The sequence below is a fragment of the Barbus barbus genome (genome assembly GCF_936440315.1).
Source record: "Barbus barbus genome assembly, chromosome: 1".
Lineage (NCBI taxonomy): Eukaryota > Metazoa > Chordata > Actinopteri > Cypriniformes > Cyprinidae > Barbus > Barbus barbus.
This window is the reverse complement of record NC_136729.1, coordinates 2,931,334-2,947,284: the sequence shown is the minus strand read 5'-3', so window position 1 is coordinate 2,947,284 and position 15,951 is coordinate 2,931,334. Positions and strand designations below refer to the sequence as shown.

Genomic DNA, 15,951 nt, shown 5'->3' with positions numbered 1-15,951 from the left:
TTGTGTGAAAGCTTCAGAAGATGAACGACAGCCAGCTGAGACAGGAAGTTGACACTCAAACTTCAGTGTTTCTGTGTGTGACATGAGTGGGTCTGACGAGCTGCCCACCAAACATATCAGACCTTATCTGATGAACTTTAACACTGTAGGAAACTCAAGGCAAATATGGCAGCACTGGGGTCGATATCCCTTTAGTTTTATGCTGGGCATAAACATAACAAACAACAAGAACTAATAACTTTTGATTATTAAAGGGAGTTTCCTTTTCTGAATTGACAGATAGAAGGAATTATTGACAGATGGATGGATAGATAAACAACAGACAGAAAGAATGACAGAGAATAATAGAATGATGCAGACAGATAGATCTGGTTGATAATGACACATACAAACATTAATTTGGTTTGAAAAGCAGAGTTTATTCCGAACCTTTTAATAAAACATACAGGAGGTTGGCCCCGTTCACAAGTGAAATGCATCTCTGAGGAAGGCGCTGCTAGACGCGTCTCTTCACAGCTGATCTGGGGGCGACGGGCCGCTTCCAGCGACGCGACGCGACGCGTTCAGAGCAGGACAGGGGCGCTGTTCTGAGATCAGTGCAGAAGCGCAGCAGTCTAATAACGTGTGGCGAGAGGAAGGCTTCACAAATCATCAGAAAACATGACAAACTAGACAGCCAAAGGTGCGTCACATTCATAAGTGGTGTAAACACGGCATTATTACAAACTACACACCGGTCTGTGCTAGCATGAGGATACACGAGTGTGTGTGTGAGTGTGTGAGTGTGTGTGAGTCAAAAATCCAGTATTTTACAATCAAGTGTCAAGTGACTATCGCTCCGATTCCTTGTTCCAACTTTTCAAAACTGTGTTTTCTCTCATCACTTTCTAGAACCCTTATTTCTATTCAACTCAACGAAACACAATCATCATGAAAGCATTGGTGACTTTTGGCAATACATTCTGCTTGAGAAAATCTCACAATTCATGTCGAGAACAAGCTTGTGTCATATTTCACCGCAAAACAAAAGAATTACAAAATTGGAGAATTATATAGAATTAAGAGTATTACGGAAAATTGAGCATAATAAAGACCAATAAGATGTTTAGCATTGTGACATTAATGACATTTAAACCCCTAAATTCTCAATAATTTAATACTGTAACATACAAAATTACTGCACTGTGTCAATTAAGTTACATTTCAACGATGAATTATTAATCCTAACAGTATTTGTTGCATTCCTCATGCTTGGGTTTTTAATGTACCGTTATAGCTACAGAGGAGCATATATACACACACATACACACACTTTAAGTAATGTGACTACAAAGAACAACAACAAAAAAATCTTTATGGAAAATGTGATCGCATATGATTTGAGGTGAAATATGACTTATTTATTTATGAGATTTGCCCATTTGTATGGCTGGTTCCCAAAGCTAGTGTTGTCTGCCCATTCAGAGATCACTCGCTTCTGATGAACAAGAAAAATCATTCAAATAAACCCAAAATCAAACACACATCCTTAATCAATGCAATAAAGGGGTAACGGAATCACATAAAGGTGCAAACAATTACATAAATGTACAAAACATGTGTTGTTCCTGTAAGAATATGCAATTCATAAACATGAAAAGATAAAACAAGTGTCTGTTGTAGCCACATCTCTATATTCTAGTGGCTGGAAAATCATAGAAAATGAAAAACACGTCACATTTTATACTGATGGAAAATTCCAGTTATATAGGTTTGGCCTTTTCCACAGACTCGGCAGATTTTGTGACAGACAAGAGCTGGAGTTTGACTTGCAATCAGATAAAAATGACTGAGCGTTTGAAATATGAATCTAGATTCGCTAATAAATAAGAGCTCTAGCTCGAATCCGCTTTAAATCGTAAAGCAGAAATCCTTCGTTCAACACGATTTCCAGTCGCTCCAGGACAGACAGCTACAGTGTACACTAATTTTGCAAAACGAAAAGACGTTAAATAAATTAAATCATTATATACATCAAACTCAGAAGGCAAAAGTGAGGTCGTACCAGTCAGTGCTCTCGAATTTCAACTCCACTAATACTCTTTTTTTTGCACCGTTTCAACTTGGTGAGGTCGTTTTGTGGAAGTTGTTAGCATTCTGTGCATTTACTAAATATCAACTTTATGTTTTCTAAATGGCAAACGTATGCTTTGATAACTTGGTCGTTGTATGCTAAACTACGCCATGCTAAGATGTAATTTCACCACTGGAGGTCTGTGGTCTAGTAGGTGATAGCGTGCTACATTGTGTTTGATCTCGCTAATGGCGAAGCAGAGAGACGAAGCCCAGATTTTGCAAGCGATGTGAAACTAAAAGACAGGTTTTTACTTTTAAGATCTTTTTCTTAGGAAAGCGTTTGGAATAAGGATCATTTAATGATAGTTTCGATTCAAGTAGGTAGCAAACAGCCTCTCCGTTTGGTTCCTTTTCCACATCCAGACGTCGTTTCTAACTGATCAGAGAGCTGCGTCTGGTCAGGTCCACATTACTAGCGCTCAGTCCTCTGGATTCTGACAGACTGCTGTTAGATTCCTGAAGACACACAAACACATGACATTTTTATCATGCATCATAACACTGTGGAAATACACAATTTCAAACACCATGGAGAATGAGTGAAAATTTACTGCAAACTAGATTTAAAAAGCATAACATGAAAATCTTAATCTTACTGTGAAAAATTAATTTGTGCGTGTCGTTCTAAATCTCATTGTTTTAAAGTAAATTCATTTGATAAATACAGTAAAAATGCTGAAATATTACAATTCAAAATAACTGTTTTCTATGTGAATATATGAAGAGTTTATTTGCAAAAAACTGTTTTTTTAAATTTTCAAAAATCATGTTTTTAATTATGTTATGTTTTTTCGTGTTAACTGTATTTTTTTAACCTAATCAAAGTAACCCAACTGCGGTTTGATTGAGATTAATTGGAAAGCACAATGAAAAAACATGATTTTTGACAATTATTAAAAATGGAGTTATCTAATAATGAACTTCATATTTTAAACTATAATGTATTTCCGTGACGCAGCTGTATTTTCAGCATCATTCCTCCAGTCTTCAGTGTCACATGATCTTCAGAAATCACTCTAATATACTGATTTACTGCTCAAGAAACAGTATATTATACACACCTGTGAGGTTTCTTCTGCGCTCTTGTTGAGGAAATTTAAGGAGCTCGCCCTCTTCATCCTTTTGAACCAAACAAAATCAGCAGTTACAGCATCATGACTCATTGCTTGGTTTGTTCTTTGGAGAAGAGTGAGGGTGAAGTGTTGTGCTGGAGTCTCACCCGGGGTTGCGTGGCTCCTGTGGGCCGCTGCCCTGCAGCTTCTTCACCAGCATCTCACTGCTGCGCCGCAGCGCTTCACGAATCTTCCCGAACGAGCCGCTCCTGCGCAGGGCGCCGTTACCATCCTGTGCCCACAATATATGATCAACTTCAAGATGTATATTTAAACACACAATACCAGCCATAAATGATGAATAAATTAGAATTTTTTTTTTTTTTTTATGATTTTGAAGTCTCTTCTGTTCACCAGGGCTGCAAAAAGTACAGCAAAAATAGGAAAATTGTGAAATATTATTACAATTTAAAATGACTGTTAAAATAACTGTTTACATTTTAAAATGTAATTTATTCCTGTGATCAAAGCTGTATTTTCAGCATCATTACTCCAGTCTTCAGTGTCACATGATCCTTCAGATATCACTCTAATATACTGATTTATATTTTGGTGGAAGCGGTGATACACTACCATTCCAAAGTTTGTAGCAATTAAAAAAAAACTTTTATTCAGCAATGATACATTAAATTGATTCTAAAGTGACAGTAAGGACATTTATAATATTGCAAAATATTTCCATTTCAAATAAATGCTGATTTTTAAGCTTTTTATTCAAAGAATACTTAAAAAAATGGTTTCCACAAAAATATGAAGCAATTGTTTTCAATATTGATACTCAGAAATGTTTCTTGAGCAGCATATTTGAATGATTTCTGAAGGATCATGTGACACTGAAGACTGGAGTAATGATGCTGAAAATTCATCTTTCATCACAGGAATAAATGACATTTTAAAATTCCCAAAGAAAACAGTTCATTTAAATTGTAATAATATTTCACAGCATTACTGTTTATAACGTGTTTTTAATTAAATAAATGCAGCCTTGGTGAGCTGGAGAATTATTTCAAAAACATTACACAATATTTACATAAAAGTCTGGAATAATTCAAACATATATAAACAAAATAATCAATGGCTCTGTGGGCTCCACTGACCCCGCTCCACTCGGCTTCGTCTCCATCACAGTCTCCTCGGGGGCCTCCGGGGCCGTTTACTCCGTCCCGACTCTGACGTCTGTCTCCTCCAGCACAACCTCCGTCCTTCAGCAGCTCCACCACCTTACTCTGATTAATGGCATCGATGCCCTGACAGACACAAAGAGCCGATTTCAAGAGCTTTCACATTGTCACGCTGTTATTTCTAGCGTTGTCAGTCAATTCAAATAATGAATGAAAGCTAAAATAAGTAGAATAGAGAAGTCAGTGAGGTTTTCTTAACAGCGTTCTCTTCCTGTATGAGTCACCTGTACAGGAATTCAACCTCAAGTTTTGTAGGTCAAGCATCAGGTGGGAAATCAATTTGCGCTTAGTACCTGTTTGCGGTTTTTCGTGGCACACTCCTCCAGTGTTTCGGCAGCCTCCAGTTTGCCCTGCCGGCGGTACAGCGCGCCCAGACTCTTCAGCGTGGTGTTTACAGTGGGGCTGCTCGAGAGAAACATCCAGAAAATCACTGAGTCCTTCACACTTTGATACTCAATCCCCTGTGGGACACCTGCACACTCACCTGTCCACTTTGCAGGCTTTGTACCAGCTGCCGTACGGACCAGAGTCCTTCCTCTTACCCTGGAAATGAGCATCAGACAAACTGAAAATCACACTGAAATCAATTCTTACTGTACACACAGATTAAAATAGGAAATGAGAGCATTACAAACATGAAACCTGGTAAATAATAAATATTATAAGAGAATCAGGTTGAATTGTTGTAGATAAGAAATACATTTAATATATTTTTTATTTAGTACTTGTTTATTGTTGTAAAACAAATGTCATATAGCTTAAATATAATTAATATTAGATATATTTATTAACATACATCATATTTAATATACATAAAATACACAAATTATTGTTTAAAAGTTTGGGGTCGGTAAGATTGAAAATAGTCCTTTTTGCTCACTAAGGCTGCATTTATTTAGCCAAAAGTACAGTAAAAACTGTAATATTTCACAATAACTGTTTATTTGAATATGTTGAAAAATGTCATTTATTCCTGTTATCAAAGAAAAGATTAATTTAATGCATCCTTGGTAAAAGTACAAAAAAAAAAACCCATATACATACATATATATATAAATAAACACGTGTTTTTACATGTAAATACAGTCATACAAATATTTATATTTAAATAAATGTATGTAAATATATCATTTAAAGCCTATAATACCTTGCTTTCTTCTCTTTCCTCTGCATGCATCCAGATTGGTTTGTTATCATCTGAGGAGTAAAAAAAATATTTTCTTAAAAAAAAAAAAAAAAAAAAAGCATTTTGTTGTGATTAATTCAATATTGTTAGTTTTTTCTAGCAACGTTCCCTGCATAGCATCAGATCGCAGACTAGTGGCTAGTCTTCTTTTAACTATAATTAGCTTGTTGAAGTTTTCAGGAAGAGCAGGTGGATATTTGATCGTAATCCTGTAAGCGTCTGATTGGCTTACAAGGCTGTGATGTCACAACAGATGGATTAGAGTCAGACAAAACCTTTGAAAGATCACCACGTCATCCCGACAAAAACTGATCATGAATTACAATTAAAAACATGTCCATTTTTAGCAAAACACATGATTTATATATATAAAAAAAATTCACGCGAGTCACATAAAACGAACATGCATATATGAATATATGGTTTGTGTAATAAATACACACTGTTGACAGATCCGAAGTCTTTCTCATGCGCGCGGGTCAGGATCTCCTTGTAAAGCATCTCTGCGTCTTTGAATTTGCCCTGCTTCAGGTAACACGTGGCCTGAGGAGGAAGCACAATCACGATCAACCAGCTTCAGACAGAACAATGCTCTCCAGCTTTCAGATCCAAATGTTCATTTCCTATCAGAATTCACCCAGAGGGCTTGTTTTTGTCACTCTCTCCAGATCTTGATCTTTACTGACCTTGAATATTTACTTTCACAGATAAACACGAGACACTCAGGACGTGATGCATTAGGAGCAAATTTGATTTAACAAACACAGTTTAATTCTGTTTATTTGCTCTCAAAAAGCTGAGCGATTCTGTTCTTTACATCCTGTTTGCACCGTGTTCGTTTTGATTAAAGCGTTTGTGAGAATGCAGAGCATGGCAGGATAATTGTATTCATGTGCTCAAAAGACATGACTGATACACAACCTCTGATGCAATCTGATTAGATCTAAAAACATGAATAATGCCAGGTCCACAGTAGTGGGTGTTCACATGAAGTCTTCAGAGAGAGACACATGCCTTTAAGCTATTGGGCTAAAATAAGGGTGGAAAATGGCCACGCACAGTATGTGTGAATTATAACAAAATAAATATTACAAATATATATTAAAACGCAATGGGTAAAAATATGACAATTTCAGATTTAAAAAAGTAAATTAATTAATTTATTATAATAAATAGTATTACCATAAATAAGATATATTTTATTAATAGATTATTTTATTTTTTTTAAATAAGATACATTTATTGCTTATTGAACTGTTGTCATATTGCTTAATTATTAATAAAAGTACATAGACTAAATATAAATAACATTATATTATATATACTGTATTTACATTTATATAAACAAAGAAATAAAGTCGAAAATGCCATTTTTATCTGTCATTTGTAAAGTTATAACATGTTTTGATGGAAAAATCCTACTAACATTATAAGCGCACCTTAGGAAACACAATAAAGCACTAATAATAATAATAATAATAAATGTTATTTATCACCCCTTTAACCTTCATGTTTTTGTTAATGTTATTGCACTGGAGTATAACCTACTGACTTCTTTCCACACTCGTGGTGTTCCTGGTCAAAAATGAGTGGCCTACAAAAAATGTGTTTGCATATTGGGTTCAAATATTGGATTTCAACTTGTTTTCTTTCAGTTAGCACAGGTTTTGTATTTCTGAATTTATGCACCTAATATTTTGAGTGAATACTGCCAAAATTATTCACAAATTACGTTTTTATTTTTCACTCATAAACTGAGGTGTGTGAGCTATGTAGAAAACTAGATCGAATCCAAAATTTGGTGATAATATAGCATAAAAACAGATTTACAAACGTTTTTGACCAGAAGCACCAAATCAGGTAAAGATTTTCAGCACAGAAAGAGTTTAAAAACACTGCTGTATCAGTTGTAGTTGAGTGGATCTGGCCTCACCAGGTTGTTTTTGGTCTTGGCCACATTGGGGTTGTCGGTGCCCAGTTTGTTCTCATAGATCTCGAGCGCCCTGCGGTAATAATACTCCACTTCTTCATACTTGCCCTGATTCTGACACAACAGGGCCAGATTATTGAGCTGCTTCGCCACATCAGGGTGAAATTTACCCAGAACCTGCAAACACACAAGCACAGATGTGACCTTGTACCTCAAAACCAATCATAAGTGTCCATTTTTGTGAAATTGAGATCTTCTGGAAGCTGGATAAAATTAGTTAGGATAGGACAATATTTGCATGAGATACAACTATATGAAAATCTGGAAACAGGGTGCAAAAAAAAAAAAAAAAAAAAAAAATATATATTTCTAAATATTGAGAAACATCTCCTTTAAGGTTGTCCAGATGAAGTTCTTAGTAACGCATATATGACCCTGGAGCACAAAGCCAGTCATAAAAAAAAAATCAAGTTTCGATATATTTACGGTAGGACATTTACAAAATATCTTCATGGAACTTGATCTTTATTAATATCCTAATGATTTTTGGCATAAAAGACAAATCGATCATTTAGACCCATACAATGTACTGTTGGCTATTGTAGCAAATATACCCGTGCTGCTTAAGACTGGTTTTGTGGTCCAGGGTCACATATCTATTCATATAACAACACCGGCTACACTAGAGCAACAGTATTCAATGCAAATCATCTGTGTGACAGGTGCAGGTTCTTCACCTTCTCCCGGATCTCCAGCGCTCTCTTGCAGAGCGGCTCGGCCTCCTTGTGTTTCCCGCGTTTGCCGTACAGCACGGCCAGGTTGTTGAGGGTTGCGGCCACGGCAGGGTGATCTTTCCCCAGAGTCTTCTCTCTGATGGCCAGAGCGTCGTTCAGCAGGTGAGCTGCCTCCTTATACTTATTCTGATCCCTGGAACAAGATGCGGGAATCGGGTTGGTGTGGCCACACATGACAGTTTCTTGTAATGCACCAAACTAGGGTGGGGCGATATGGGCAAAAATTCATATCTATTTGCGATATATGGTATATCTCTCAGTATTTTCGTTTTTGTATCTGTATTTTTATTTTTTTAAATCTGTATTTAATATGTATTTTACATTCCGCCCAATGTCGTCCAACGAAACAATACATTTTAAAGGCTATGGAAACTAATAAAGTAAATGTAACAATGTAAGCCTTATTATGTGCAAAAAGGGTTTAACATTACAATCTAAAAACAAAAATAATGCTTTTAAAGCAGAAGTTAAATAAACTAAATATACACTTACCTGTAGGTTTAAAATTCTGCATGTTTACATTGTCCAACTACAAATATTTCAGCGAAATATATATTTTAGTCAGAATTATTGCGTTCCTATTTCATTGCGCCCTGTCTGTGCTCGTTCACTGAAGTCTGCACTCCTGACAGCAAAATGCAAATATTTCCATTGCTTTCTAACATTTACAGATGTAGACTATACCTGTGAAATGTAAGTTACGCATTACGATTCATTAGCACTTCTCTGATGGTGTGTTTTGACTGTCGTTGTCTATTTCATGATAAACTAACGCTATCTCACAACCAATTTGTACGTATTTTACAAGGTGGCTAATTTGTATGACTTAGTACGATTTGTCTAGACCCCAGTGAAGGGTAGGTTTAGTGGCGGGGTTAGGTGTAGGTCATTTGTACAAATTTATACGAATTAGCCACCTCGTAAAATATGTACGAATTGCCGTGAGATCGGGCTGGATAACCTGCTACAGGTGAACATGTCAGCTGTACAGACGCTAGGCTAGGATCGATTTGTTGTCGATTTTTATTTTGAAGAACTGAGATCATTTAGTCGGTGCCGTTTTCAGTTGATGCATGAACAAAACTTCACATTATTTGTAGCACAGCTGCCATCCAGTAATGTTTAAAGCCAACATGCCTGACCTGAAGCCCATATGGAATCTATGGGTTATTTTCAAGAGAAAGATGAGAAATGGTGGATCCAACAATCCAGACGAGCTGAAGACTCAATAGAGCCTCAGCAGAGCCACAGGCTGATCGCTTCCATGCCACTCATCACTGATGCTGGAGTTTGTGCTAAAGGAGCCCCGACCAAGTATTGAGTGCAGAAATCAACATACTTTAGGGAACTTGAACTTTTCTGCTTTACAAATCCTTTTTTTTTGATTGATCTTAGGAAATATTCTAATATTTTGAGATACTGGATTTTGACTTTCATGAGCTGTAAGCTCTTCAAAAAATCTTTTGAAATGTCTTACTTTACATGTAATGAATCTAAAATATATATGAAAGTTTCACTTTTTGAAATAAGTTACAAATAAATGCAGTTTTTCCCGATATTCAAATTTTTTTTAGATGTACCTGTATTTAACCGTTTAATGAAGTTTAATCAACATTTAAATGAATATATCATAAAAACAAGTTTATATTAAAACCAGTTTTATCTGCAATTAAAACGGATTTATATATTTCAAAATCATGTAAAAATGAGCATCAAATATAAAGAATTAAATAATGGATAACTTTCCAGAGGTGAGCTTATGTTAATATTTATTTTTACATCAATAACGGTCATAATTAAGAAATAAAAGGCGATTTCTACTGTGATTTTAGATTTATATAAATGTAAAAAAGTTTTAAAAACATTTAATCAACATCTTAATTGAATATATCATTAAAAAGTTGATATAAAAACTGCTTTACGTGCAATGCAAATGTTTATATACAAAGCATTTACACGAGTTGTGATTATTTAATACATTGAATTACCCAAGTGGTTATTAAATAAACCATGTTTGGTTTTTGGCTAAATTAAATTTTGATTTTTGTCAAAAGTTTCAGTGCATGGCTAATATTTTCAAAAGCAGGCTCTGCTAATCTCTGACCTGTAGACCAGGGCGAGGATGTTGAGCATGGTGGCCACGTCTGGATGGTCGTGTCCGGAGGTTTTCTCCAGGTCCTCCAGAGCCTGTTTGCAGAGCGGCACGGCCACCTCGTAACGGCCCTGAGACGCGTACTGGATCACCAGGTTATGAAGCGTTCGCAGACGGGCCGGGATCTCGTAGCCTCCCTGCTGCGCCGCCACTTCACCGCTGGGCTGAGCTGGAGAGACGAGATACAGACCTACTGCATCATATCTGATACATGACTAAAGCCTCTAAATGACCAACAGTATCAAACCTTCACTAAAAACCTGTTGCACACAATCTACTCCATGCCTTCGGTTGTCTGACTGATAGTTTATAGTTTTTTAGCAAGTAAAAGGCCATTTAGTATAATTGTACAAATGTCCATCTTAAGCTCGTGCTTTGCGTGTCTTTTTGCTGTCAAATCTTTACTGAATTTTATCAAGTAAACGCAAGAATAACTATATTGCTAGTAATATTTCACGATGAACACTTTCTGGACTGAAGCACCTGATTATCTAGACATCATTTTTAGTTATTAAGTAACAAGATTTGCATAGACAGAGTTGTTTTTGTAATAAATTTAGAATTTATTAAAATCTTTATTCATTACAAAAAGCATACTGTGTGTGTGTATAAAACAAACATTTAAAAACATTAAAACATTTTATAAATTATTTTGTTATAAACGTTCTTAAAGTTACTAAACTGATTTATTTTTAAATGTAAAAACACACACACAGCCCATTTCAAAAGTATGTTCAAATTATTCCAAATCAAAACATCGAATATGATCCATCAGGCTTTTATAGAATGTTTATGTGTTCATTTCTCAATCGCCTTTGCTTTAGACATTTTGAAACTACAGAGCATTGATCATAAAACTAAGCATTTAAATATCTTAATAAAACATTATTGGGAGATAAAGAGTTATATATTATTGGTGATATTATATAATATATGTACTATAATGTTATAAAGACCTCCCTGATTTACATTACAAGCATATGAATACTTACTTTTTGTCCATATAAATATCAGCATCTGCACCAAATTGCATATTTTTGCTCTGTTTGAGATTTTCTCTGAAGTTTCAATAAACTGTTACATTTTAGAAAATGTGATTTTTCTGACAATTACTTCATGTGTCAGGTTTGACAGGTTTAAGGTCATCTAGAGAAGTACACGCTTGTCTCTCACCTGGTCCCTGGTCGTCGTCGTTTGGAAACAGGTCGTCCAGATTGTCCTTCTCCTTCTCCCCAGCCTTCTCCTCGGAGTGCGAGGTGTCCTCGTCCAGCTTGCGGATCTGATTCATGAACTCCAGGTGTTTCTTCTCCTCCTCCAGCTGTGCGACGCTCTGCTCGCTCTTCTGCAGCTTGTGCTGAGTGCTGGCCAGCTCGTCCCGCAGCCACTGGTTCTCCTGACAGAGCCGACGCACCTGAGCACGCAGCTTCTGCTTCTCAGACTCCACCGCGCTCAGGTGACCCGACAGAGCGATGATCACCTGAGAGCAAAGTTCAGAACTTACACAACTGACTTGAGATGATCTTGTGAGAATGCATCAGTAAAGAATGACTGCAGCCTTGGTGAACATAAGAGACTTCTTTCATAAAAATCTTACTGACTCCTTTGAACACTGGTGTTTTCCAAAATATTATAACTATATAGTTTCTAGCTATTATTGCAAATTATTTGTTTAAAAAAATTTACATTTACATGACATATGCAACTGATTTGAGTCAGTAAATTGCATGGATGTTATTTTAAATAATTGTATAACTTATTATTGGAAATTTAGCTTATTAATTGCAAATAACTTAATAAAAACAAAAACTAACTTTTTTGCATTAAATGTTTGGAAAATATTTAATATTAAATATTTAAAAAAAAAAATTAAATGCATATTAAATTACACATTTAAAACAAAAAGCAGCATTTTAAATGTAAATAAAAAAAATTATACATTTAATTTTCTAAAATGATTCACACATTTATTTTTTTGTGGCAGGCTGGTGAACATGTTGGCAGCACAAACAAAAACTACTGGCCTGACTAGGCAAGCTTAAATGTGACTAATTCATTTCCAGGCAATTTTCTAGAGCTCTTCCATTCCTTTCTAGAAGTTTAATTTTTCCACCAAAATGCAAAATCGGTGAAAGGCCGATTGATTATAAACTCAAATTAATGCAATCAAGTCAAACAGTTCTGGATATATCCGCCTTTCTGAGCTCAAACTGAGTCTCTGACTTCGGTGTGGTTCAGATACCTGCGCCTCTCCCAGCCCCAGCTCGATGTCCTCCAGGCTCTTGCGGAGCAGGCTGGATTTCTCCTGCGCCACGGGCGGCTGAGCGCAGTCCAGGATGGAGTTGAGGAGCTGAGCGTGTTCCCCTCGCAGCGTCTCCAAACCCTGCATTACCGCTTTGGTGTTGAGCACGATCTCGTCCTGCGTCATACGCTCCAGCACCTCTTCTCGTGGGTACACCATAGTGGACATCACCCGCGGGACACGCCGCTCGCTGAGAACGAACCGCAGGGTACCATTACAAACTCATGCTTTACAAATCACCATCTTACATGGCTATCATTGTAACTAAAGGCATAAACAAAATAGTACACTGCTACATTTATATTTTACATTTATTTGAAAATAAAATGTAATAAAAGTTGCAAAGTTAGTTGTCTAAGCAACACTGCTCAATTTCATTTTGTTAAACTTGTACTAAAAATAACTATAACTGAAATTAAAAAATACAAACACTATACAGACAATAAAAAAACATTAACTAATAAAATAGTTAAAAAACAGCAAAATTACAAACATTTTAACTAAAATTAAACCTAAAACAGTTTTGTTACCTGAAATACATTAATTGAAACAATGAAATATAAAAAATGAATTTTATTTTATTATTTCAGCAAGTTGCCAAATATAATATAATATATATATAAAATCAACTAATAAAAATGACCCCCAAAAATGTATTTTAATTAATAAAAATAATACAGACATTAAAAAAAACAAAACGACAAGCACGGAAAATAAAAATTTAAATACTTTACAGAAACTATACAAATATTTAAAAAAAAATAAATAAACAAAAATAACTAAAACTGAAATAAGATGTATATAAAAACTATACGGACATTTAAAATAATAATCATAATAGTTAACACAAATAACAAAAACACAAAATAACTAAACCTTTAATAAAAATCACCAAAAACTAAAAAGCATACTTGCGAAAAAAAAGACAACAAGATAATTAAACTTTAGAAAAATATAAACAAATAAAATTAAATATAAAAAGTAATTCAAAATGTTAAAAACTAAAATCTCAATGATACTAAAATAACACTGGCTGTAAAATGACGGGTGAGTTTAGTCCTAATGAGTCCATCATGATCCGTTACTGCACCTCACACCCAAAAACAGCCAATCTGGCATCACTGACTACAAGTGCTGACCTGACAAAGAGTCCTGCTCTGCTGCCCAAAAACATCTGAAGTGATGGACAACAGCAGACACCCTGTGAATCAGCGACAATCATCAGGAACCAGAGCACAGCACAGCACAGCTTACTAATGCAGCAAATACTAAACCATCACAGAAACAGCTGATTAACTGCTCCATCTAGAAAGCTCGCATACTGCAGTACCTAATATATATGACATGACATTTCAGACATGGCCTCCATCACTGGGCCGATTTCAGCTGCATTTCCACCTGCGTCCAGCAGAGGCGCCACTCCTCTCTCAACACGCCTATAGACTGCAATGCAGCAACAGCGGAGAGAGAAAGAGCGAGAGTCCCGCATCAAACCACGAGATGTGCATCTTATAAACACACCAGATCAGATCTCACAAACCGCCTTCTGATACTCATAACCCTTCATCCGATTAGTGCAGATTTCACAATGACTGACAGCTGCCTGGAATAATCAGGAGAAACCTGGAAACACCCATCAAGGTGACCCACAGGACAACACAACATGCGTGGACTCCTCCAGACAACCACAACATCCTCTCATCTGAGCGAAAAACAGGCCCTGCTCTCAATATGAAACAAACAAACCTCCTAAAGCTTCTACAACCGACTCAAAACATCAGCAAACACTTATTTCCATAATGCAAACTCCTCTCATCCTCCATCTTGTGTTCTCATATAATAATATTTGAGAATGAATCATGCATATTTGATTCATAACCCGAGATATTCAATGCACCATCACTGATTGGATGATGAAGACAAAAATCACCAGATGCATCATAAATCAGTCATGCATCATCATCTTTCAGACACTGTCCAAACAAATTATAATGCATGATTATTTAAATGAACATAAATACAGTCTTTGCGCTATTCGGATATTAAATATAAGATACTGTTTTTAGCAGATCAGGCTAATCTTTGTCCCATTAAATAAGCCAGCATTGTACGAGCAATGCATATCAAAAACAAAAGCGCAGATCATTTTTGCATCGCGTGCAAGAAAAGTACCTTTTATAATCCGCTTGTATCGGGCTTCTCTTGAGCTCAAGCGTGCAAACAATGTGATGTTATGGATTCAGACGCGTCCAGAATCCAAGACTCCAATAAAAAGATATCAGACGTGGATCAGATGAATGCCCGGCGGCGCGTCGGCTGTAATGATGCTGCGCTTTTGTCTTTGACGCGCTCAGCAAAACAGACGCCCGTGTGCGCGATCACCCGCTTTCGCTTCGTCCATCCTTCTCGTCCCTTTCAGCGTGATAACTTAGCGGATCTTTGTGCTGGAGTGAGGGAGGATGACCAAAGCACACTGAAAATGGCTGATGTGTGTGTTTGTGCTCCCAGAATCCAAAGCCCTGCGCGCTGACATCACTACACCCGTCCGCCGGGCGTGGACGCGCTATGCTAATATTTTGGGCTCCATTTGAGCTATTTTGACTTTTTGGGCTATTTTGCGTTCATAACATGTCTTATTTCAGACTAGTGCAACGAGAACATGGAAAATACACATTTAGGTGTTTTATTTTATGACACTTTATCTATTTGCGTCTGTAGATTCCAATTACAATATATTGCTTTTTCAAAATGAGATCTATCTCCACTTCAGAAGAACTTACATCTAAAAATTTTTACAGTTTTACTCCTAGCTACATTTTGAAGGTTTTTACCGAGGGGTTTGTTTATATAATATTCACGTGACTTTATATAACATTTTATTTCTAAAATTTGGTGAAATTACTGTTTTCTGAATTATGGAAAGATAAAAACATATCCAAAATCCCTCCTGTAAAAAACTTGACCTCTAATATCTCAACAAAACGAAGCAAGAATTTTCGACGTGGCCTTTCCCAATATCTTGAAATTTATGCAAAGTGCATTTCCATTTTAAATGGCCTTTATAACTTCTAAAATAGATGTAATACAGAACATTTGTTTTATTGGGGATTAATTAAAGATGAATATACAAAGACATATGCATATTTTGGGCTATTTGGTTCCATAATTTGTCTTTCATACTA

General features: G+C 36.0%; 1 protein-coding gene across 1 annotated transcript; it reads right to left on the bottom strand.

The window, feature by feature from the left end:
• Positions 1-401: 401 nt before the first annotated feature.
• On the bottom strand, positions 402-15,282 carry LOC306856326 (kinesin light chain 2-like). The gene is made up of 14 exons (XM_079395548.1): positions 14,942-15,282; positions 12,710-12,959; positions 11,644-11,947; positions 10,423-10,639; positions 8,262-8,451; positions 7,528-7,701; positions 6,038-6,137; positions 5,556-5,605; positions 4,893-4,951; positions 4,702-4,810; positions 4,325-4,474; positions 3,335-3,459; positions 3,177-3,234; positions 402-2,571 (listed from the first exon to the last, which is right to left on the bottom strand). Exons 2-14 carry the CDS (start codon positions 12,935-12,937, stop codon positions 2,488-2,490), a joined length of 1,848 nt encoding a protein of 615 aa, XP_079251674.1. The 5' UTR covers positions 12,938-12,959; positions 14,942-15,282; the 3' UTR covers positions 402-2,487.
• Positions 15,283-15,951: the final 669 nt, after the last annotated feature.